This window comes from Oncorhynchus mykiss, chromosome 11 (assembly GCF_057628025.1).
Source record: "Oncorhynchus mykiss isolate SJ-2025 chromosome 11, ASM5762802v1, whole genome shotgun sequence".
In the NCBI taxonomy this organism is placed as follows: Eukaryota; Metazoa; Chordata; class Actinopteri; order Salmoniformes; family Salmonidae; genus Oncorhynchus; species Oncorhynchus mykiss.
Window position 1 is genome coordinate 53,687,148 of NC_143032.1, and position 26,371 is coordinate 53,713,518.

Consider the following 26,371-nt stretch of genomic DNA (forward strand, 5'->3'; position numbering starts at 1 on the left):
CCCCTTGTGGCAGGAAAGGCGAATGTCAACTTGGAGGCAAACAGCCTCGAGTGTGACCCAGTGACCTTTTCATACCGTACTTCTAATGCTGCCCTTGACACTAAAGTCAAGTGGGTTTTGCCTAGAGAAAAAAAACGTGTTTGCTAGTTTTGTAATATAATTTGTGACTGTGTATTATAGTATATCATTTTTATAGTACTGGACTGCATATCATCTTTATGCAACTTTACCATATCTTTCACAACACTTCTAGTAGTACACAATATATGGGAGTAATTAAATCAATGTTGAGCTTCTCAATTCTCAAATAAATACAATTGAAATGCCAATTACCCCCTCAAATGTGCTAAAAGTTTATTAGAAAGACTTAGACATTACAAGAATGTTTTATTTCTTCATTTAAATTCAGCACAATACTTTAAAAATGGTGAGGATGCAGGCGCAGAGTGCAGATTCAATGTCCTATGATAAAACAAGTTATACCGAAATAAACATCTAAATGTCTAAATGTAATATTTCCATAGTTGTTTAAGAACCATTAATTTCATTATTGACAGTGAGAAACAGGTGACGACAGAAATGGATGAAATGAAGAAATTGGAAAATTTGCGCACAGCTTCAAACAAGGCATTTCTGTGCATTATTAGCCATATTGTTACATTGTTCCTGATTGAACAGTCATGTGGCAAAGACTAGTTGCAATGGAGTGCAAAACCCCTGAGGTTTTCATGGTGACATATCCATTAACCCTTGTGGACAAAACAACAAAACATTCCGCTTTCATCAGGTTGGAGTGGATATCTTTTCAGTATTGGCAGCAAAGGGCAACCAACCCTTCAGATGCAACAGACGAAAGCAGAACGGGGAGCTCATGCCACCTTATTTCTTGCCTTGCTTGGTGACCATGTTCCGTGGGGGTGTGACTGGACGGCTGCCATTTGGCTTCTTCTTCTCAGCGGGCTTCAAAATCTACAAGTGGAATGAATACAAGTAATCCAATTAAGATTATGTTTTGCCCACTGCAATAGTCTACACATTGTACAGTTTGACATAATGACAAGACTGGTCATAACTTTAAAAGGACATTTCTACATTTGTCATCGCCAGCACCACTGCAACATCATGTGAAAACAGTGCATTTCTGTTTTGTAGTAAAAAAATATAGGAAGATAAATGTTTCCAGTGACATCAACCAATTAGTAAGCATGGACTACACATAATTGGTTAAAATCACATGATGCACATCGATGTCGTCACTGGAAACATCTTCCTTTATCTTTTACTACAAAACATAGAAATGTGCCATTTTCACATATGTCGATGTTCAGGTGGTGCTGGAGATGAATATGAAGAGGAAACATTTTGAAATTTCCCTTTAACATACATACATACATACACTACAGTAGTAATACAATCACTGAGACATTTACATGCCTGTGATAAGATGGAGCACATTCATGATTGAAATATCCCTCACCTGAAACGAGCACATGAGAGTCTCATCCACACTCATCATGGCACCAGCATTGTCAAACTCCCCGCAGTAGTTCGGTGCTGAGAATAAAGTCACAAGCTGTCGCTTTGCAAAGAACTCATAGCCGTCCTCAACAACCTACCGGAAAAGAGAGCATTGATTACAGTTCGGTTGAAACAAAAACAAATTCCACACCAGACTATCAGTACTAGGGCTGACCCCATTGAGTCGACTGGTCGATTGTTTGGTCAATATGCTGTTGGTCGACCAAGATTTTTTTTAGTCGAGCAGTGGCAAATAAATATAGTTTTTATGGCACACAAGACACTAGTCTGATTCAGGCCTGTTTGAGTGGACTAATCCATTTGAGGCCGCGGGAATGGCACACCAGTAGTACATTTACTGTTCTAATCCACAAGGGGTGGCAGGTAGCCTAGTGGTTAGAGGACTAGTAACCGAAAGGTTGCAAGATCAAATCCCAGAGCTGACAAGGTAAAAATCTGTCATTCTGCCCCTGAACAAGGTAGTTAACTCACTGTTCCTAGGCTGTCATTGAAAGTAAGAATTTATTCTTAACTGACTTGCCTAGTTAAATAAAGGTCAAATAAAAAAATAAATAAAAAATGTTTGCCTAAGGTAATTTCTGTTAAATGCATTCAAATATATTATTATTACAGTCTTACCGTTCTCATTGTCGGAGTGGACACGTTGTTTGCAGAGCGCACAACCTAGGCTACGCTTGTGAGAAACACGTTTTGGTTTATTTTATTCCATTTACGAGTTGTCAATTTATTCTGTGTGTTTTGTTTGGAGTGCTCCTGTCAATCTTGAGTAAGGACCTAATTACGCATAGAAGTAGGCCTAGGCTACATGGCCTGCGCGCAAATGTAGACCATTTGGGGATCTGATACCATTTCTGATTGTCTTAACTCAGCATCACTGTGGAGCTTCTCAAAGTAATTTTTTCTTTGCTTCAAACAGCAAGTAAAAAAGTATGTTTTTACATCCATTGAGAATGACAATAGTTCCTGGGAAAAACATTCCAGCCCTCTCCCTTTCGATAACCATGAAAGGGGTGGGGAAAAATGTCATGCCCTGATCCGGTGGAAACGTCATAAAATAGGCCTATCTGATTACTTCTTATCGCTTGCGAAAATGGCCTACAACTATGTTTCTGTCAGGAGCTCACTGGCTCGGGAAACTGAGGGCCCAGAATATTTTATACAATGTTGCAAATTTGCTAGCATGAGTTTAGGCTGGACCAAGTTAATACGCTATGCATAGCCAATGTGATTTGTAGAATATTCATTTTTATCCAAATATTTTCTACCTGCGAGCTGCAATTATTCTATTTGTGGGCTATCTTTACATATTGGCAATAGAAGTTACTTTTAGATTTGTATCATTTTCATTTAGATAGAGTTTTGATTAACCACATGGCATTGATTTTGAGATATGAAGACTATTATAAATGAAACTGTTCCACAAAAATGTGCATATAAAAATCATAACTGGCACGCACACAGATCAGTAGAATTGGTACGATAACTTGGCACTCCAAATGGAAAAGGAGGTGTTGACTATTACCGACAACTTCAGAAGCATAAGGGCAGAATCTGCGAAGGACAGCAGCAGCGAGTCAGGAACAGGTCGTTTTTTCTTCTGGTTAGGCTATATTAATCTCTGGCTCCCTCTTTAGTTATTTGTCTTAATTTTTAAATCAGTGTTTAAATCATCAGATAAGCTCAGTAGCCTACATATAGTTGATTTGATTAAAACATAGGGGGTGTCTATATGGAAAAATCCATTTAAAAATTTAGACCAATTGATTGGTCAGATTTTTAAGAAATGTTTTCGTCGGAGACAGCCCTAATCAGCACTGATCGGAACACGACTGAATTTACAGGTTTACTTCCAAAATAATATTAACACTTGAGTAAATGAAGGATACAAAGTATATTTAAAGCAGGTATGGTTCCTGAGTTAGAGATTCTCCGGTACTTTTGTATACTTTTTAGCCAGTAGTTCTGAAAGTAGTGCTCACGTGCCAAAAGTGGTCCCTGAAAATTGCGAACTACGTCACATATGTGCAGATTATGTGCACCGCATCACTTCTCTCTCGGCCTGCAGTTTGTGCATCTTGCCAGCTGTCACTCAAATGGCGAGGGGCTGAAGCTTATTGTCTGGAACTCGAATTGCTACTTGGCTGGCCCACGAGGGGGAAAATGTAGGGCAAATAGCACTGCAGTGTCCAGTAAAGAGTTGCTTTCAAACTAGGGATATCGTGGCTAATTGAGGTAAAACAGTAATTCTGCTCATTGATTATAAACTGCACACTGACACATCAGCACAAAGCACGAGGCTTAAAAAATACCTACTAGTCGCCAAAGTTCCGGAGCATGTCTTTAAGCAATAAACATCCCATCCTGCTTAGGGTCATGTATAGAAATGCTGGGCAGGCCATTATTTTGGCTACGCCCCCATAGGATGACAATGCCTCCATCCACAGGGTACAAGTGGTCACTGAATGGTTTGATGAGCATGAAAACCATATGCCATGACGGTCTCAGCCACCAGATCTCAACCAATTGAACATTCTGGAGTGGTGCCTGAGACAGCGCTTTCCACCACCATCCACAAAACACCAAATTATGGAATTTCTTGTGGAAGAATGGTGTCGCATCCCTCCAATAGAGAGTCACAGAACCTATGCCACGGTGTATTGAAGCTGTTGTGGCTCGTGGTGGCCCAACGCCCAATTAAGACACTTCATGTTGCCGTTTTATTTATTTTTGCAGTTACCGGTTTGTAGACAACATACCTGATGGGCGCGACAGATCAGATCCAAGTCATGTTTGTGCAGGAACTTTGCCACCACTTCTGATCCAAAGGTGAATGAGACACCCCTGTCGTTCTCTCCCCAGCCAAGGACATCCTTGTCTGGATCAGACCAGAGCAGGTCACACAGGAGGCCCTGGTCAGGGACGTCGGTGGGCCGCATGACACGCCGGATCTGCTCCATGGACTGGAGGTCGGGTGACAACCCTGAGAGACACAGAAGAAGATTAATACAGACGAACAACCGGAATGAGGTCAATTCCAATCAGAACTTGTGTAAAAATTTCAAGGACAGGAAGAACAATTGGAATAAAAGCAAATAACATTCCTCAATATCATAGCAATGTCTTAGAGCAGTGGTCACCAACAGTCAAGGAATACCTAGACAATCACCAAATCAATCAAATTTATTATAAAGCCCTTTTTACGTCAGCCGATGTCACAAAGTGCTGTACAGATACCCAGCCTAAAACCCCAAACAGCAAGCAATGCAGATGTAGAAGCATTTCTGTAGAAAAGCCAACAATAAAGCCTTGTACTCCTATTTATTGTTTAGCTGTTGGCGGTAGGTGCACTTAATTCTCTTATTTTTTTTAGGACAACTAAAAAGCAACATACCTCCATGGCAACAGAAGATCTTCTCATCAACAATGGCAGCGATAGGGAGGCAGTTAAAACAATCTGTAAATGTTTTCCAGAGCTTGATGTTGTACCTTCTTTTACCTAGAATAATAATAATAGCACGTTAGGATGATCATAAGCTAGGCAATGCATATGACAGGAATTTATAACAAAATGCTATCTATGTAGATACAAATGCCGTACTTTGTCAGAGTGCAGGACTATAATTATTACAACATCCCCACACATCACTCACACTCATCATAGAATCCATATATTCTGTTGATGGAGGCGCACTCATGGTTTCCCCTCAGCAGGAAGAAGTTCTCTGGGTATTTGATTTTGTAGGCCAGAAGCAGACAGATGGTCTCCAGAGACTGCTTCCCTCTGTCCACATAGTCTCCCAGAAATAGGTAGTTGCTCTCAGGAGGGAAGCCCCCATACTCAAACAGCCTCAATAAGTCGTAATATTGCCCATGGATGTCACCTGCAGAAAACAAGATGTAGCTATAGTACACACAGCCCTCATTTGGTCTAAAGGGAAAGAAGACACCGTTTAACAGTTATTTTCACAAAATAGCAATGGTTACTCACCACAGACTTTGAGGGGGGCTTCAAGCTCCAGAAGGATAGGTTGGCTGAGAAAGATCTCCCTGGACTTGAGGCACAATCCTCGGATCTCATTCTCCTGCAGCTGCACATTCTTACCAGGTTTTGCTCCTCTGACTATAAAAAATTAAATTCTGATTAATCTACAAGCAAATATATCTACCTAGTTTGCCGTCATGCTCATTGCCACCATATCTTGTTAATGTCTTCTGGATATGGGAGTGAGTGATGACAATCATATCAGATTACTCATGTTATTGACTTCATCTTTCCCTGACTGGGCAGATCGCTGGGACAGTGCCATGAACCATGTAGCTAAAGTAACGTTAGGTAACTAGCTAATTTGACTGAACATTTTGAAATGTGACGACCGGGACAAACTCATTAGTTTAGCTGGTTAACTAGCCGACTAAACTCGGTGGTGTAGTGGAGGCTATATGCAGGTACAGACCTTACACCCACTTTTATTGTGGGCATTGAGTATACTCACTTCTTAATCCCCACGATGCGTATCAGTGTAGTGGAGGTATACACTGTATCAATTAATAAGGGTGCTGAACAGATCAGAATGTTTAGCTTAAAATGTTGATAAACTATTTACATTTTCTCCCCAATTTATCAAATTGGTAGTTACGAAAGGAAACGAAACATGCATCCTCTGACACATGACCCGCCAAGCCGCTTCTTAACACACTGCTTACTTAACCTGGAAGCCAGCCGCAACAATGTGTCAGGGAAACACCGTTCGACTGACGACCGAAGTCAGCTTGCAGGCACACAGTCAAGGCGTCGCTAGAGAACGATGAGCCAAGGAAAGCCGCCCGGCCAAACCCTTCCTTAACCTGGATGGCGCGGGGCCAATTGTGTTCCGCCCTATGGGGCTCCCGTTCACAGCTGGATCGAACCCCAGGCTGTAGTGATGCCTCAACACTGCGATGCAGTGCCTCAGACCACAGCGCCACTCGGGAGAGAAACTTTTATTACTCACATTAAATCGCAGCAATGTGCACAAAGGTAGGCCTATGCGCAAATGTTCCAAAACATTGTAAAATGCGAGCAGTTTCAGGGAGAGATTTTGAAAGAGGGGATCTCTAAAGAAGCATCTATCTATCTATCATGTGTTGCTAATATGACTATGATAATGCCTTTGGCTGCTAGACAATGAAATGAAGTTAATTTGTTAAAACAATAGAACAGAAGAGCACACATGAGGAAGTCTTTATAAAATAATTGCCTCCACATTTCTATTGGTAGGACTTTGGCTATAGGCTAATTTGAAGCAAGGCATGCCTCATAAAATGAAGTCAAATGGCCAGGTATCAATCAATTAAGGAACAGGAAAAATATAGGGATGCTTTCCCTTCTCAATTAAATGTAAACTAGCCATAATCTAGCCTATGCCTATCTGGCAGAATTATATCATGATTATTTGCATCTATCCAGTGGCCATTTGTTTTGCAAACACTGCGTACCAAACAGTGCTAGGTGCCTGCACAGTTGAATTAAAGAGCAATCTTAGATGTTTCCCAGACCTCAAAAGTAATCTCCTGATGTGGTTTAAGCATTGTTGTTGACATAAATCCAATTTTGTTGTTTTTCTATTAAAAAAGTGAGACCGAAAACCTGAAAAAATTATCAGACTATTGACAGACAAATGTATTAATTTCAACAGTTGGCCTACTATTAGCATACTTGCACAGTACAGCTTGGGTTGGTCTGACTAATTTTAGGTCATGTACAGTTGAAGTCGGAGGTTTCCCTACATTTAGGTTGGAGTCATTAAAACTCGTTTTTCAACCACTCCACAAATTTCTTGTTAACAAACTATAGTTGGTTAGGACATCTACTTTGTGCATGACACAAGTCATTTTTCCAACAACTGTTTACAAACAGATTATTTAACTTATAACTCACTGTATCACAATTCCAGTGGTTCAGAAGTTTACATACACCAAGTAGACTGTGCCTTAAACAGCTTGGAAAATTCCAGAAAATGATGTCATGGCTTTAGAAGCTTCTGATAGGCTAATTGACATCATTTCAGCCAATTGGAGGTGTACCTGTGGATGTATTTCAAGTCCTACCTTCAAACTCCTCCACAAGTCTGGTTCATCCTTGGGAGCAATTTCCAAATGCCTGAAGGTACCACGTTCATCTGTACAAACACCATGGCCATACCACTCAGGAAGGAGACGCGTTCTGTCTCCTAGAGATGAACATACTTTGGTGCGAAAAGTGCAAATCAATCCCAGAACAACAGCAAAGGACCTTGTGAAGATGCTGGGGGAAACGGGTAAAATAGTATCTATATCCACAGTAAAACAAGTCCTATATCGACATAACCTGAAAGTCCGCTCAGCAAGGAAGAAGCCACTGCTCCAAAACCTGATGAAACAAAAATAGAACTGTTTGGCAATAATGACCATCGTTATGTTTGGAGGAAAACGGCAGAGGCTTGCAAGCTGAAGAACTCCATCCCAACCATGAAGCACAGGGGTGACAGCATCATGTTGTAGGGGTGCTTTGCTGCAGGAGAGACTGGTGCACAACCCAAAATAGATGGCATCATGAGGACGGAAAATGATGTGGCTATATTGAAACAACATCTCAAGACATCAGTCAGAAAGTTAAAGCTTGGTCGCAAATAGGTCTTCCAAATGGACAATGACCCAAAGTTGTGGCAAAATGGCTTAAGGACAACAAAGTCAAGGTAATGAGTGGCCATCACAAAGCCCTGACCTCAATCCCATAGAAAACTTGTAGGCAGAACTGAAAAAGTGCGTGAGAGCAAGGAGGCCTACAAACCTGACTCAGTTACACCAGCTCTGTCAGGAAGAACGGGACAAAATTCACCTAACTTATTGTGGGAAGCTTGTGGAAGGCTACCCGAAGCGTTTGACCCAAGTTAAACAATTTAAAGGCAATGCTACCAAATACTAATTGAGTGTATGTAAACTTCTGACCCACTGGGAATGTGATGAAAGAAATAAAAGCTGAAATAAATCATTCTCTATTATTCTGACATTTCACATTCTTAAAATAAAGTGGTGATTCTAACTGACCTAAGACAGAACATGTTTTTTTGGATTAAATGTCAGGAATTGTGAAACTGAGTTTAAATGTATTTGGTTAAGGTGTATGTAAACTTCCGACTTCAACTGTAGGTAGTGTTCACTGTCCGAATTTCTCCACACCTTTCCTTCACTGGGCGAGTCATTTCGGACATTTTTTGGCAAAATTTGAGTATACCCACTTCTCCAGGCATGCCACTGACTAAACGATTTACGATGAACATTGTCCTGTGTAAATGCGGGCTATTTGGGTGCTGAAATCCGTTGTTTTTGTAGACTAGGCAGCCGATATTGGGGGCTAGATCTGCGCAATCAAAAAATAATTGATGTGCCTGCCCAGTCGGTAATTAATACACTTATGTCCCCCGTGGACCGGCTCGTACAAAATCACATTTCATTCCTTAACTAGCTTTAAATTGCTGCGCGTCGGAAAATAAACTGGACAAATGTGTACAGTCTTAATAAAGCGTATGTATGCCTTTGACTTTGCAGCCTGAATGGAGAATGCTTTTGTACGAGATGGTCTAGGGGGGACACGAGTGCATTACCGGCTGAGCACATCAAAACAATAGTGCAGATCTAGCGCCCACTATCGGCTGCCTCGGTATGGTAAAAATAAATACGTAATTTTATTTGACATCGGAACTCGTCAGCCCATACTAGTCGCCGATCAACTCCATCGTAAATCGTGGAGTTGAGTTTAGACGGCCAGCTGGTTAACTAGTTTGACGTTAAAATTAGCTAACTACTATGGCAACAACATCATGCACTAACGTTAACTAGTAACTAACGTTAGCTAAAATATACAGTCTACATGCGACATCAACAGCTAACGACGTTAGCTAGCTAAAACTAGCCTACAGTCATCTCTCTAACAAAGTGAACAGATAATATTACTGCAGCAATAACGTTACATTGGTGTAGACTCCTTACCTTCTAAAAGACGCTGGATGATGCTGTCTATATTGAGTTTATCAACATCGGCCATGGCGACGCAGAAAAAAAGGCCTGAGTGAGCGGTGCAAAGTGCAAAATCTAGTGCTGGTTACTAGCTAAGTAACGTTAGCTACGATTAATTCGCTTCGCGAAATTACTGGTTCCAAAAACAAAAACGTGTAGAAATTATACCCTGTTACTGGTTATCTTACAACGTTATATTATACCTTACCACCTACTTCAACATCTTTGTTTTAAACAAATTTCCAAAAACAACGCCTAATATTAGCCGTATATCGGGACAAAATCCACGTTAGCCGTTAGCAATGCCCTCTGATTCTTCTTTTTCTTCTGAGGTTTAATGGCGATTGGTATCCAATAAATGTTGCATTACCGCCACCTACTAGACTGGAGTATGACTCCCATGTACTTTGTTTAAAATAATAATTAATACCCTACCATCTAACCGTACACTAACTAAAAACCCACCATGTGAATATATATAGTCCTACCTCAGGCCAATAGCCTGAAAGAACGGGACACCCTGTAACTCTTCTGACGTCAAGTCTCCTACACCCAAATACCTCTCTGAAACTGCCACCACAACCTACATTTTCTGCGACATCCCTGCAGTACAGTTGACAACCATTGCTATAAACGCTATAAAAAAATCTAATTTTACCGAAACATATCACTTCCTCTGATTCTACTTCTCTTTTACATTTGTATTGGCGGATCACACATTTTGGCGGTGTACACATCGCCACCTACTGTACTGGAGTGTGAGGCGGCCTCCCTACTCATGCATTTCTCTTATCTGTTTTTCCGCCTACTGTTCTGGGTTGTGAATTCATTACACACATTATTACATGATTACATTTTTTTGGTGACACAAAAAGGGAAGGGAAGGAAAGAAAAATTGCCCTACCAACTAACCCTACACCCATTAAAACCTCACCACTATTTCACTACTTGGCCCTATCTGATCCTATACCAGGCTGGCTGCCTGGGAGGACGGGACACTATCATTCAACACACCTTGTAACACCTCAGCAGTAAAATCTCTTACACCCAAGTACTTCTCTGCAGCGGCCACCACAACATCTATTTTGTGTGATTTACATTCCATTTCTGCGGTACAGATAACCATGGCTATGAATGCTAAGAAGCCAATCTTACTGAAGCACATGTTATTCCTATCACACATGAAACCTCTTAGGATTCTCGCCCTGGACCCATATTCATCTACTACTCTCATCACTGCCTCAGCATAGACACCTTCTGTGCTACTCTGACCGTGGCAATCTTGACCCGCCCTCCTCTCACCAGAACTTCTAATCTCAAGCAACATGGGTACCCCTATACAGTTAACAGACAGCTTTTTTCACTGATACTACACATTCTGTTGACTCATGCCCTCCTGCACACATCTAGGAATCTCACTCCTACACACTGCTGCAACATGACCATAAGCTTAGCACCTAAAACACCGTAATGGGTTCGTGACAAAACCTCTCACGAAATAACTGACACAGCTTGACTTGACTTTGTCCGGTAAAGACTCAGCATCAAAACTCAGCAGGACAGACAGTGTCTTCTCTTTTTCACCACGCTCTCCACCGGGTCTGCGACGCACAGTGGGCGTCACAGTCACCAGGAATCTTCTATTTCAGTTGATCCTCCTCAACACTTAACGCCTCTCCACTTATCACTCCTTTCAACGGTGCCCTGAGAGCAAAGCAAGTCTCAGGTCTTGTCCCGAGGCATGTGGTGCGGAGCGCCTGACACCTTTGGACGAAAGACATACAAGACATACATACAAAAAAATCCTCACAAGTCCAACTCGAGTTACTTTCACCGATTCAACAGTCCTAAAACTCTTCTCCACCCATCCTGACACCACATTTGGTTCAGCCAGAAAGCAAAGATCCATTCTCTCCAAAAATCTCACTTTCACTTGACCAGAATCATCTTCATCGGGACGAGGCTGGACCACAGCAGTCTTCAGTGCACCTGACACCACATGTAATTTATATATATATATACAGTGCCTTGCGGAAGTATTCGGCCCCCTTGAACTTTGCGACCTTTTGCCACATTTCAGGCTTCAAACATAAAGATATAAAACTGTAATTTTTTGTGAAGAATCAACAACAAGTGGGACACAATCATGAAGTGGAACGACATTTATTGGATGTTTCAAACTTTTTTAACAAATCAAAAACTGAAAAAATCAAAAAAAAGCCCCTTTACTTTCAGTGCAGCAAACTCTCTCCAGAAGTTCAGTGAGGATCTCTGAATGATCCAATGTTGACCTAAATGACTAATGATGATAAATACAATCCACCTGTGTGTAATCAAGTCTCCGTATAAATGCACCTGCACTGTGATAGTCTCAGAGGTCCGTTAAAAGTGCAGAGAGCATCATGAAGAACAAGGAACACACCAGGCAGGTCCGAGATACTGTTGTGAAGAAGTTTAAAGCCGGATTTGGATACAAAAATATTTCCCAAGCTTTAAACATCCCAAGGAGCACTGTGCAAGCGATAATATTGAAATGGAAGGAGTATCAGACCACTGCAAATCTACCAAGACCTGGCCGTCCCTCTAAACTTTCAGCTCATACAAGGAGAAGACTGATCAGAGATGCAGCCAAGAGGCCCATGATCACTCTGGATGAACTGCAGAGATCTACAGCTGAGGTGGGAGACTCTGTCCATAGGACAACAATCCGTCGTATATTGCACAAATCTGACCTTTATGGAAGAGTGGCAAGAAGAAAGCCATTTCTTAAAGATATCCATAAAAAGTGTCTTTTAAAGTTTGCCACAAGCCACCTGGGAGACACACCAAACATGTGGAAGAAGGTGCTCTGGTCAGATGAAACCAAAATTGAACTTTTTGGCAACAATGCAAAACGTTATGTTTGGCGTAAAAGCAACACAGCTGAACACACCATCCCCACTGTCAAACATGGTGGTGGCAGCATCATGGTTTGGGCCTGCTTTTCTTCAGCAGGGACAGGGAAGATGGTTAAAATTGATGGGAAGATGGATGGAGCCAAATACAGGACCATTCTGGAAGAAAACCTGATGGAGTCTGCAAAAGACCTGAGACTGGGACGGAGATTTGTCTTCCAACAAGACAATGATCCAAAACATAAAGCAAAATCTACAATGGAATGGTTCAAAAATAAACATATCCAGGTGTTAGAATGGCCAAGTCAAAGTCCAGACCTGAATCCAATCGAGAATCTGTGGAAAGAACTGAAAAGTGCTGTTCACAAATGCTCTCCATCCAACCTCACTGAGCTCGAGCTGTTTTGCAAGGAGGAATGGGAAAAAATGTCAGTCTCTCGATGTGCAAAACTGATAGAGACATACCCCAAGCGACTTACAGCTGTAATCGCAGCAAAAGGTGGCGCTACAAAGTATTAACTTAAGGGGGCTGAATAATTTTGCACGCCCAATTTTTCAGTTTTTGATTTGTTAAAAAAGTTTGAAACATCCAATAAATGTCGTTCCACTTCATGATTGTGTCCCACTTGTTGTTGATTCTTCACAAAAAAATACAGCTTTATACCTTTATGTTTGAAGCCTGAAATGTGGCAAAAGGTTGCAAAGTTCAAGGGGGCCGAATACTTTCGCAAGGCACTGTATATATATATATATATATACACTGTATATGTTTACATTTAACCAGGCAAGTCAGTTAAGAACAAATTCTTATTTACAATGATTGCCTACAACGGCCAAACCCAGACGACACTGGGCCAATTGTGCTCCGCCCTATGGGACTCCCAATTATGGTCTGATGAGATACAGCCTGGATTTGAACCAGGGACTGTAGTGACGTCGCTTACACTGAGATGCAGTGCCTTCATGCACCCAGGACCTGCCTCGAGAGCCAAAATTCATCCTCACTCTCAACAGGTTCAATTTCTGAGCTACCGGAGTACGTTCTTTCTTTTTGAAAGCCTACTTGACGCCAATCTTCCTCACAACACTGCTTCCCTCTACGCTCAGCTCCTTTCCATCTTCCTCGCTGTCCATTCCACATCTCCACACTCTTTCCAGTCCTTCATCCGCTGTAGTAGAAAACTGTTAAAATGGTCTTGTATCTTGAATTTGCCACCATGTCACTTCACTCTAAAAACTCTACCAGGCGCCATTACTCCTCGCGGCCCTAACCTACTCCACTTTTCTACTTCAAAGGAGTCTGCCAGGCAACCTTCTGGGTGGATTTGATGGCTGCTGCCATCTACTGTACTGGCCTAGAATATATCTAACCTAGCTAGGTGAGCCTCCCTGTGGCATCTGTGCCTTTCTGCTGCCATAGTGCCAGCCTCTTCCCCAAGTATTTCAGTCTCCAGTAGAACTTGGCTCTCAATTCATATTTTATTACTGGGATTTTCCTCTTCCCCAGAAAAACAGATTGTTTTATCTATTACCCAAGCTTAGTTTTATGATGGGGGAGCAGGTAATTCATGAAACAATACCAATAGGAATTTCTGATACCTCATCAATTGTAATTGACAATTAGTTTTTTTTTATCAATATTTTTATTAATTGGCTTTGAAGGTTTACTGGTCCACATCTATGTTCACAGGACAAAACATTAAAGTTGAATTTGTGAACAAGATAATAATAATAATAATAATGTATTACATTAGTAAAGTGCTTTTCATTTTACAAGAACAATCTCAAAGTGCATAAAATAAAATATAATATATATATTTTTTTTAAAGTAAAAATATAACCACATCATAAAAGCAACAATCAAAGTCTAGGGGGAAGGGGAGACCAGCCGATAAAGATGAGTCTTACTGTAAATCCTGCTTTAAAAGACCTAAGAGTCTGAACAGCCATGAGATTGTCAGGAAGGGGAGACCAGCCGATAAAGATGAGTCTTACTGTAAATCCTGCTTTAAAAGACCTAAGAGTCTGAACAGCCATGAGATTGTCAGGAAGGGAGTTCCAAAGGCATGGTGCATGGGAGGAAAAGGCACGGTCCCCCATTGTTCTGAGCCGGGTCCTGGGTGCATGAAGCAATTTGGCGTGGCTTGACAGTAGGGTGCGTGAAGGTTCATAGGGGGAGTGTTGATCTGACAGGTCGGCAGGTCCGATACCATTTAGCGATTTGTGGACCAGGAGGAGATTTTTAAAGTCAATTCTTTGAGGGACAGGTAGCCAGTGAACATCAATAGAGAAAAGGTTACACTAAATTGGACCCTTCTCATTAAATGTGAACATAATGTCCTTATTTTGCCCTGAAAACACACTTACCTGCAATGTTTCTGTTTCACCAAACCCCAGAACACAGAACACTCAAGCTACTGCACCTCAGGCTCTCCCTCAGAAAGAAATGTAACATTCTCAGTGGCATTACATGGATGTTTTTATGTCATTCTCTGTAAACTTGTTAGTTGCATTCACCCTTCTCTGTAGTCCAAGTCGTCTCATCTCTTTGGGTTATTAAGAGTGGAAGGATGGCTCAAATTGTGATTGTTAATTAACATGCTCTGTACTGTGGCAATGGATACAACTGCCTTGGCTTTGAAAACCATTTACCCATGTTGTCCAGTAGGCAGTGCTAGCAGCTCATCTTTCAATGTGTCAAACCAAGTTGAACTTGGTCTTTGAAAAGGAGCCACTGATACAGTTCATTTCTTCGGGTTCGTCTTCAATTTGATCATCTCTTCTACTCGACCTACTGCATTTGATACCCATGTAATAGAGGTGGACATCATCTGCATCTATTCCTGTACCTGTCAATATTGGTTGGTCACCATTCACTGCACATGTACATAAAACAACTAAAAACATGACCAAATAGCATGTGTGAGCTTACTCGCTCAGGTGATTGATCGATAGGCTTGAGAATTAAATCTGTAAGCGCCGCATTGTTCAGTCAACCTTGGATGACAACATATTTACATAAAACACAGCCCAGTGGGATTATTGTGGCCACAACCCTGGCATGAAATTGTCTTCCATATCAACTCTGATTTGAATGTTAAGTTTCCAGATAAATCACAGCTAACTAAGATGTTATTATTTTCATATGAGTCTTGCATCTCATTGCCACCCTCGAGCCACCAATAAAACGCAATAATACTGAAACTTTTAATAAACTTCCTTCAGAATTCCCCCTAGGTGTTTTCTGTCTGGCATGAGTATATGACATTTCTCCCTTATATATGGTTTAGATTGTAATAAACTACTAAGTTGCTAAAGTATGACAGTATGTGCATATTATTTCCCTTCACAATCGTTTTATAAGGCATGTATGATGTACATCAACTGCATTATGATGTATATCACAGTGGCCTGAGTTAATGGCTTCTGCCTATATTTGTGATTTCACATGGCTCCAGATGATCATGTATGTACGTATTGCCTTGAGGGATGGGGGTGTGCAGACAACACCAAAACTGGTCTTGTTCAAGCCCAGTTTTTCTCTGAATACGGTGTGGTTTTAATGGTGGAGGGAAATGATTTGTTTGAAGTACAGAGTTGGTATAAGAACCACCACCATCATCACCACTATAAAATATTGACAATATTGAGTCTATGGTGTGCAGAGAGTCAAGTAAGATGGAAATAAATAAATTACGGTATGTTATTAAATATGTCTGCAGCCTCACTGGGCTAACAAACCCCTTCATGTAACCAGGGGCAGATTGACCAGAGTTGTCACCATGGAATTTATATGTGAAATAAAACTGTGCTTCAAAGATGATGAACATGAATGCCTGCATGGCATATCACTTTCCTGTTCGTTGTACTTGTGTCTAGCTGTGTTCTTCAAAAGTAGGCTACCACTGAAGAACAGTATGTTAATACACACTTTTGTAACCCCTTAGATACCGTAGGCTATACATACTCTTTTAACATCTTAATTCATAATGTAATCAAAATTCAGACCCTAATCCAGTAATTTACTTTATAAGCACGTTCACCTTTTAAACCCTATGGGCACTTTTTAGAGCATTTGTGTCAATTTGTCAATAACATCAATCATATGCTTTTTTTTTTAGGTAGGGTACGAAATGCTTCCCATAAAGTGCATTCAGAAAGTATTCATACCCCCTGACTTTTTCCACATTTTGTTGTGTTACAGCCTTATTATGAAATGTATTAAATAGTTTTTTACCCTCATCAATCTACACACAACAGCCCATAATGACAAAGCAAAAATCGTTTTTTTGAATTTTTTGCAAATGTATTCAAATTAAAATATTGAAATATTACATTTACATAGGTATTCAGACCCTTTACTCAGTACTTTGTTGAAGCACCTTTGGCAGCGATTACAGCCTTGAGTCGTCTTGGGTATGAAGCTACAAGCTTGGCACACCTGTAATTGGGGAGTGTCTCCCATTCTTCTCTGCAGATCCTCTCAAGCTCTGTCAGGTTGGATGGTGAGTGTCGTGGCACAGCTATTTTCAGGTCTCTCCAGAGATGTTTGATCGGGTTCAAGTCCGGGCTATGGCTGGGCCACTCAAGGACATTCAGAGACTTGTCCTGAAGCCACTCCTGTGTTGTCTTGGCTGTGTGCTTAGGGTCTTTGTCCTGTTGGAAGGTGAACCTTCGCCCCAGTCTGAGGTCCTTGGCGCTCTGGAGCAGGTTTTCATCAAGGAGCTCTCTGTACTTTGCGCCGTTCATCTTTCCCTCTATCCTGACAAGTCTCCCAGTCCCTGCCGCTGAAACACATCCCTACGGCATGATACTGCCACCACCATGCTTCCCCGTATGGATGGTGCCAGGTTACCTCCAGACGTGACGCTTGGCATTTAGGCCAAAGAGTTCAATGTTGGTTTCATCAGACCAGAGAATGTTGTTTCTCATGGTCTGAGAGTCTTTAGGTGCCTTTTGGCAATCTTCAAGCAGGCTGTCCTGTACCTTTTACTGAGTAGGGGCTTCCGTCTACCATAAAGGCCTGATTGGTGGAGTGTTGCGGAGATGGTTGTCCTTCTGGAAAGTTCTCTCATTTCCACAGAGGAACTCTGGAGCTCTGTCAGGTGACCATTTGGTTCTTGGTCATCTCCCTGACCAAGGCACTTCTCCCCCGATTGCTCAGTTTGGTTGAGCGGCCAGCTCTAGGAAGAGTCTTGGTGGTTCCAAATTTGATGGAAGCCACTGTGTTCTTTGGGACCTTCAATACGGCAGACATTTTTTGGTACCCTTCCCCAGATCTGTGCCTAGACACAACCCTGTCTCTGAGCTCTACAGACAATTCATTCGACCTCATGGCTTGGTTTTTGCTCTGACATGCACTGTCAACTATGGGACCTTATATAGACAGGTTTGTGCCTTTCCAAATCATGTCCAGCCAATTGAATTTACCACAGGTGGACTCCAATCAAGTTGTAGAAACAACTCAAGGATGATGAATGAAAACAGAATGCACCTGAGCTCAATTTTGAGTCTCATAGCAAAGGGTCTGAAAACTTATGTAAATAAGGTATTTCCGTTTTCAATTTTTATACATTTGCAAACATTTCTAAAGACCTGTTTTCTCTTTGTCATTATGTGGTATTTGTGTGTAGATTGATGAGGAAAAACATGTATTTAATCCATTTTAAAATAAGGCTGTAACATAACAAAATATGAAAAAGTTAAGGGGTCTGAATACTTTACAATGCACTCTATGCCTTTGTTTTTACCAGTATGTATCCCAGATAGATAGGCCTACTTGTATTTTGTCTATGCCTGCATCATAGGCCTACCCACTTCTTCTGAGACCCAGTTAACCCACCATACACCAGCAACTGTTCAGAGATCAAATATAGAGCAAGTTGTTAGATTGATACATTCATTTTCACAAATGAATTAATATTAATAATAAAAAACATATTTGTATGGAAATGTGAAATATATATAATCGGTGGCAGCAATAGGCCTATATGTAGGAATCATTTATCAAAGTTAAGACAGTGGAAGGTTAGTTAAAGTTATTATGAAGTTATTATTTCAAATTAGGCAAACTATATAAGCAGTTTTGCAGTATTATTTCACATTTTGACATGGTCATAATTTAACATGGTCACAGAGTAAACAATTTTGTATTAGTTCACCAGCGTAGGTCGATGCATTCGCAATGGTTACGATCTGCGCCGCTTGCTTCTGATGAGCAGAAATACAAATGCACTTCATGGGTTTAGATTTTTTTTGTGCATAGCCTAGTCTACCCATTCACTGTTATTTGTAGCATAAGCTAATGGAAGGAGAGGTGTAAACATACACAGAGGTAGACTATGCTGTGTAGCCTACTAGTATTTAGGACTCAAGATATGGACGCAACTGTTTTATTCATTCTATTGTAGACGGATTTCCATAAACACAATATGCATAGGTCACATTGTTGTTCTCTTCCCCTTTTCCAGACGGTTGTGGTCAACCCCTTACGTCAGTATTGATAACTTTGCCAAACCAAAATCAAGTGCAATTGTCCAGTTAATATCCGGGACTGCACAAATGCATGGATATTCTTTTTTTATGTAGAAAAGAGCACTCGGGGTCCACCGGGATATCACTGCTTTTTAACAAACATATTTGTGTTAGTTCAGTGGACGTTCATGTGTTCATTATTATTTTTGTTCAAGTAGAACGAGTAGCCTTATCGTAAACGTTGTTAGCGAGGGGAATCCAGCCCACATATTTATTGCAGCCGCTGAAAAAAATCTCTTCAATATCCCCAAGATGGCCGCCGATGTGGGATCGATGTTTCAATATTGGAAGAAATTTAATCTACGGCGGCTTCAGGTTAGTGTTATCCTTTACCCTTCTGGTTATATCTGTTCATATAACATTATGTACTTTAAAATTATGTGAAATGTGTAAACTGTGGACGAATGGAGAAAGACATCGGCGGCGTTGCATTGATAGTTATTAGAAATTGATCCTCTTCTGCCTTTGTTCAGTTCAATCATTGATCAGCGATGGAGCACCGACCATAGAGTAGCACAGGCGCACTGTATAGCCTTCGCTCTGCGTTCACCGCTGGGATCAACATAACCGATTTAACCCTTATATTTTTTTATACGATTCTTTCTTTATAGTGCTCATCATGGTGTAGATAGAGAACGGAAACTTTTTATGCCCTCATGAATTTAGCTCCGAGGACGTAACTTTTTACCAGCTTAATGTTTTATTCTATGAGTACATGATGGTCGTGCATTCTACTGCATCTCTTTAGCGACATTTGGTTCTACTTTATTTTCTATGTATGATAAAAAAAAAATGTTGTCTTTCGTTTTTTATATAAATCAACTTTGTTTGCACAATTAGATTGATGAAAGTTTTTTTTCTGTTCATCTGCTAAATAATCTTGATCGTTTATTCAAGCCATATAGCCAGGCTAATTGATTGTCTGTTTGTTATTTCTCTTTTAGACTATAACCCAATCAGAAAACTAGAAGATAGGCTTAGTCTACCTATGATGTTATCATGTAGCCTATTTAGGCAATTGGTCATTCCGGTGGTGCGCGTTGTAACATGCGTGTAAAATGATTATCACAAAGTTGTCAATGATCCAGTCGGTTTTACAAACTTGTCTAGTAAATTGACAAATAGTTTCACAATATATTGCTGACTTCCAATGTAGCATATGTTATAGCATTTATAATGAACCAGTTTCAATAACATTTCGGTAACACTTGACATCACTAAAAAGCCACAGTGTTGATGATGTAATTCGCCTATCTGTGCGTCTCAGTACGAAATAAGGTTTTCTGTTTTCAGCCCGGTTCCCTTATCTCAAGCCGCATTGTGAGCACTAGGCTATTCGGGCAAGGACTGTGTAATTGTATTCCCCGCTAATGTTTGTAAATCAGGCTCGGCCAGCGCAAGGGCACTGTCTGCCGTATGATTGATGTTCTGTAACATGAGAAATGACAGGAGCATGGCAAGTCAGGTCCTGCGGAAAAGCCTACGGAGAAGAAATCAGAGCTGATTGTTATTCTGCCCCCCAATCGCTAGACTACTCATGTAGTCGGGGATCCAAAGGGCGAGTTGAGCTGTGTTGTGTTACGTAGGGGTTCATTCACATCTTGCCTGTTAGCCTACAAAATAGCATGCTTTTACATCATTCGTTTGCTGCAACCCTGTATTAGTGGCCAATGTTAGAATCAAATATCCAATGTAAGGACCGCTTTTCAGGTTTCAGCAGACTAATTAAATGAGAAAATTCCATTTTTCCTTCCTGAACGAGGTCTGAAAGCTTTTGTGCTAAGATTAGCTCAAAATAAAGTATTTCCAACAAAAAAGATCCAGATATCTATGACAACGTTGAGGAAGGCCACTGATCTTCTGTGTAACATAGTAATTCTAACTTATGTTATTTTTTACTACTACGTTGATATTGATTAGTGCATTGTTGGGTTTAGAGCTGTCAAGAAAGGAATTTCACTGTACTTGTGCACATTACCTTAACTTGAAAACGTAATGTTTATAATGCAAGGTTGAAAAGAAGAACATGTCTAACATGTCGTTTCTGAATAATATTATTCAATAGAAACATCTTGAACATCCCAATGTTGATGTCAGTCATGTTGGAGTTTCTGTAGTGAAGAAAACACTTTAGAATCTATAGAAATAGCTATAAAACACACACACACACACACTATATATATATTGCAACTCAATATTAGGAAGGTGTTCTTAATGTACTGAGTATACAAAACATTAAGAACACCTTCCTAATATTGAGTTGCAGTCACATTTAACAAGTGACATCAATAAGGGATCATATTTTTCACCTGGATTCACCTGGTCAGTCTATGTCATGGAAAGAGGTGGTGTCCTTCTACACTCAGTGTATAATGTAGCTCTATACCTAAAGTAATTTATGAATTATTCTATTAATCAACTGTCACTGACAGAAATTATTCACCATAACATTTGGGCTGCAATTTATATGTCTGTCCAGGTTCAAAATCATCTTATATTTTGTGCATTGCTAGTTTGATGACATGGTTTTCCATAATTGTCAAGGTCGTATTTGCATATTGACAATTTGAAATTCAATTCATTTTTATAAAGGATACTAGTGGCAATCTATATCTGGAGATCACCACCAGCAAATGGTAATAATATGCTTATAAACTAAGTGAGACATAATTGAAGCGCAGGGGAGATCTTTTAGTTTATTCTTGCTCTTTGGTATACCGATGCCATAGGATAAAAACATGTCACATGGCATGTTACATTAGCAGAGTACCTTCCATTGTTGCTTCATTTCAATTCAACATCCTGGTGTCTATTTTAAAGAACATTGCTATGAACCATCTATTCCAGATCAAAGTGTGACATGCCCCTCTGATCACAGACAGACTTTAATCCATCACCCTTTCAGTGCTATTATCAATATCAACAAACAGGATTGTGAAATATACCATGTCTATGAACTAGATTTCTGTGGTAGAATAGTCTGAGATGAATGATTCCTCCACAGCTTTGTAAAAACAGGGCAGGGAAAGTGAGAGCATGGAAGTGGAGTGACCTTGGTTCTCGCTGGCCGCAGGTCACATGGCTATTGCCGCGGTAATCATTCACACCAGCCAGATGGCATTTCTGTTGGCGACCATGGAAAAGGACGGGTCAGGAGCTGTCCTGCCAGCTCCTGCCAGGCCCAAGCCAATTCTCAGCCAATAGGGAGAAAGCCCAGGAGATCATTCAGCCAGTAGGGAGCATTCTCAGACCCAAGGTGAGGTCTGACTACAAGAGGACACAGTTTATGAGAAGGTATTACATTGTAATAACATTGTGTATTGTATTCGTATATAAAGTCACACATTAGCTCTCCAAAATAGAATTGAGGAAATATCATGTATTTAGAAGATTATTTCTTTAAAGTAATCAACTATCAATCAGGTACATTTTGAAGTGTAATGCAATGTGGTTTTTCAAAGTCTCAAGTAAGCGTATCCAAATGTACTCCCTAACTTTAGTTTAATATCATTACTGTGGTCCCAGTTTATATTCAATTCATTTGAGGATCCCTCTGTTGTCTTAAAGTGATGTAATTCTGTGTTTCATTTTATATGGTTTATTAGCAATATGCTTTTTTGATGCCATTTTCCAGCCCCATGCATCTCCATTCTCTTCTCTCCATCATCCTCTGAGGGATTGAGTCGAGATCAGGAACAAAAGGCTGTGATTGTTCTGCATTTAGCATGACTCAGGCACTCTCGTGTCAGCTCTAATCCACAGACAGAGACAACACTATTGCCAAACAGTGAAATTGCTTTGCATCCTGTGAGCCTGGCTGCTTTCTCTGTACGCCGTTTGCTAGCAGCTCCCGCCCCCCTAAACCCTGCAATCTGAAATTGGCTGTGAAAACAGCTCTCTGTTTCCCTTTCATTCATGCTTTAATACTTTTGTTTTTGTAACATTAGGCGCTACCATAATCTAATCATTTTCCGGAAATGCCAGGTCTAGGGCACTATAGGGTTGAAAGGAGGGTTAGGATTTGTGTCCTGAGAAAACTGTGTCCAATGAGTGATCTATAAAGGAGGAGAGGGGGGAATAGCTCCTGAGGCATCCATTGATAGCCTCAACAACAAACAGCATGGGCAACCCAGGGAGGCAGCATCGGTGGAGACAGAGCCCCAGGGTATGCAATGAGAAAATGCACACAAAGACAGACACACTCTTGCACACACATACATGCACACACATACACACACACACATACATACACGCACACACACATACACGCACACGCACGCACCTGTGCACTTTTTTCTATATATATTTTATTTAACCAGGCAAGTTACAATGACGGCCTACCCCGGTCAAACCCTAACCCGCTACGCCGCTCTATGGTACTCCCAATCATGGCCGGTTGTGATACAGCCTGGAATCGAACCAAGGTCTGTATGTGATGCCTCTAGCACTGAGAAGCAGTGCTTTAACCGCTGCGCCACTCGGGAGCCCCACTTACCTCCTCCATCGGGTACATATTAATCACGTAAGGACAGCCATACTCGTGCACGCAAGGTAATGCAGATGTGCAGTTTTTTATTGACTCACTCCCACATACAAACACATGCAGAGTCAGAGACGGATGCTAAGCTTTGAAGCCGACCTCAAATGCTAAACAAAATGTTACTAGAGTAAGGGGAAGATATGTCCATCCTTTTAGAGCTGTCACTGCAATCTCCTCTTTGACTGGCCTCTCTCTAAAGGCCTCAGTGGATCAAGCATCATTCTAAAAAGCAGTGGGACATAAGCTGCAGCATCACCACCACAGATCTGCGTTGCATCCCGTACCCTGCTAAAACATTCTTCCAACATGCTTTCACACCTCCTCCTCATTGGGAGATATCAGAAGGTTAACGTCTGTCATGGTCTCGTTTACCATAAGCCCCTCTCTTATTCTTTGACAGCGAATACAAAGCAAATAAGAATATAGACAGCTTTTACAGGACTAGCTGGGGTAAATTGAGTTGTGAAATCCAGGAGCCATAACCCGGGTACATAAAATGCAGGCAACATGAGAGAGAGAAGTGAAACTGACTTCAGCATTAAGCTGTTTAACCTCTATGTAGCTTTAGTGGTAGAGACTTCAAAGCAGATGCTTCAGCATTTGGAGTGGAATGACAAATGGGTTTAGAGACAGCTACGGTGAGCATTCCCACAGAAAGAGTAGACCTGTCATTAACGTCAGCTTAATCACGTTGACCTTCCTTCAAGCAGATTTCCATAGCCGCCATCCACAGCCATTTTGCCTCATTCATCTCCCTGTTTGCAGAATAAGTACACTCGGTTTGTTATGGGTGTGCGTGAGGATGTCTTTGTAATGATGATAAGTTCATGCTTTCACTAAACTCGGAGGTAGGCTTTCTTTTTTCAACGGTGTGAGACCATTTCTAACAAGGATCTACATTTGGATATTATTAATATTAAGGTATCATAGATTAGTTTCGGATCATCTGTTCGTGACCCTCGGGATACTCTTCCGGTGTCTCACTCTCTGCTTTAGCATTCAGACCTACCTAAAAGCCCTATCCTATCCAAAGCCTGCACCCCAATCTTTCAGCAGTAATCCCCATTTGGTAGTTGACAGTGCTTTCTCGCAAAAGGCATGATCTATTTCATGTTCCTGTTTATTTTATTCCGCTGCTCCTAGACTGAAGCAATTTCATTGCAGGAGTAAATAACCAGGTTTAACAAAACTTCAGGGACACATTACTCTGCAGGAGGCATGCTCTTCTTTCTTAGCACTGCGTCAGGCAAGCGGGCGAGGGGAGACGGAGGATTCAGGGGAGAGGTAATGGCTCATCGGTATGGGTATAAATCTGTGTCCTCTCTCCCTGCTGACAGCCAGTCCCCTGCCCAGCGAGTCCATATTGAGCGGTGTCTCTACAGTGGCCCCTCTTTATTTGTTTTGACTGTGACGGCATTGCAGACGTATTGAACACCAAGCCTTTCTTTTTCATTTTACTGAGCTTATATTGAATCCCCTCAATTCTCCTCCGTTCTCTCTCTCGTTCTCTCTCTCGTCCCTATTCCACCCTTCCCCTGCTGTATTTGGCAGGGCTTCAGTGGCTTTAATTCATTCCCTCTATTGTCCATTTTGTCCTTCAGGGATAAAAAAAAAGAAGGAACCCTGGTTTTTGTGTGAGAGCTGGGCTTTGTATGGTGTATGATGTGTGCTGGTGATGCTGGCGGGCCTGTTCTGTTGTGCAGCAGAGGTGAGCGTAGTGTGAAGGGTGCTCCTGGGCCCCTAAGCTCATGAGATCAATGCTTCCCTGCTCTTCTCAAGGGTCTCTATGGGGATCCCGGGGCTCTTATTATGTGTCTTTGCTCAAAGTGTTTACTGGAGAGGAGGGATACGGTGGGCTCTGTGTTGTACATCTTTCTAGGGCCCATTTGTCCTCATTTCAACAGGAGAGGGAAGACCTGAGAAAAGATGGTCCCTCTCTTTCAATGGTTCTTTTGAGAATCCAAACTGCGTTTGTTATCGCTAAGCAGATGTCCTCCATTTTATAGAAATAATACAAAAGGTGGGTTACAGCAAAAACAGATGGATCAGGCTTGTTATGTTAGCCAGTCCTGTCTTTGTGCAGCTGCTACCCCCGCTCCAGTTAATTACTATCTTATTCATCTCCAACAATGGGAGCAGGATGGAATAAATCTGAGAAGAGTTCTGCTTTTTTACTACGAAAGGTGCAGACTGGGACCGTGAAGCGAGCGAGTGGCTTTAAGAGGAACAGTTTATCATTTTTAATGGAGAGGAACAGGAAGTGTAGACGTGAAGCGCTGCTCTATGATTAATACACCGCCTCACTCGAGAAAAAGAGAGACCAAGTCTATCTCTCCATCCAGGCTACTGTTTCCCTGACGCCACTACTGCTCTTGTCGTATCTCTTCTTTGGTGATTTCTGCTTTTTATAAAGTCACGAGGAAAATGCATTTGTCTTGTCGCTGAACTTCCATCTAAGTAACAGTTAACACGGGAGGAGATATCTTTCTGCTACTCGCCATACAAATGTAGACTAAACAATAGGGTCTTTCATTCATTCATTCATTCATTGGGTCCTTGATTGATGTCTTGCTCTGTCTATGATCATTGATGGGTTTCAAGATGTATGCGCTTTAGTGGGTAAATGGAGACTCAACTTAGACTGATTGCCCCCTCACATTTGGCTCCTTTACCTTTTTCTAATTGATTGTTTTTGGCCTAAGTAGTTGAACAACAGACTGCAAATGTACATTTAAAAAAAGTGAATGTGTTTCATAAGGATTTATTTATAGTGTGTTTCCTTAATGATCTGACTGATGAAGTCACTATGTCCTGAGGGATAAAAGAGAGC

General features: G+C 41.1%; 2 protein-coding genes across 6 annotated transcripts in view; one reads left to right on the forward strand and one right to left on the reverse strand.

The window, feature by feature from the left end:
• Window positions 1–329: 329 nt before the first annotated feature.
• Window positions 330–10,251, reverse strand: LOC110535906 (serine/threonine-protein phosphatase PP1-gamma catalytic subunit A). 2 transcript variants are annotated; one of them, XM_090190448.1, is made up of 8 exons: window positions 9,694–9,833; window positions 9,547–9,661; window positions 5,528–5,659; window positions 5,190–5,420; window positions 4,931–5,035; window positions 4,296–4,519; window positions 1,478–1,612; window positions 330–969 (listed from the first exon to the last, which is right to left on the reverse strand). In XM_090190448.1, exons 2-8 carry the CDS (start codon window positions 9,599–9,601, stop codon window positions 880–882), a joined length of 972 nt encoding a protein of 323 aa, XP_090046574.1. In that variant the 5' UTR covers window positions 9,602–9,661; window positions 9,694–9,833; the 3' UTR covers window positions 330–879. The 2 variants fall into 2 exon arrangements, with proteins under 2 accessions (XP_090046574.1, XP_090046573.1); XM_090190447.1 differs by having other exon boundaries at window positions 9,547–10,251.
• Window positions 10,252–18,760: 8,509 nt separating this feature from the next.
• cux2b (cut-like homeobox 2b) overlaps window positions 18,761–26,371 on the forward strand; it is a 130,877-nt gene continuing 123,266 nt past the window's right edge. For all 4 annotated transcript variants that reach the window (XM_021621280.3, XM_021621281.3, XM_021621282.3 and 1 more), the window contains exon 1: window positions 18,761–19,316. In XM_021621280.3, the coding sequence (XP_021476955.3) occupies window positions 19,254–19,316 (63 nt within the window). In that variant the 5' untranslated portion in view covers window positions 18,761–19,253. The remainder of the gene's footprint in view (window positions 19,317–26,371) is intronic.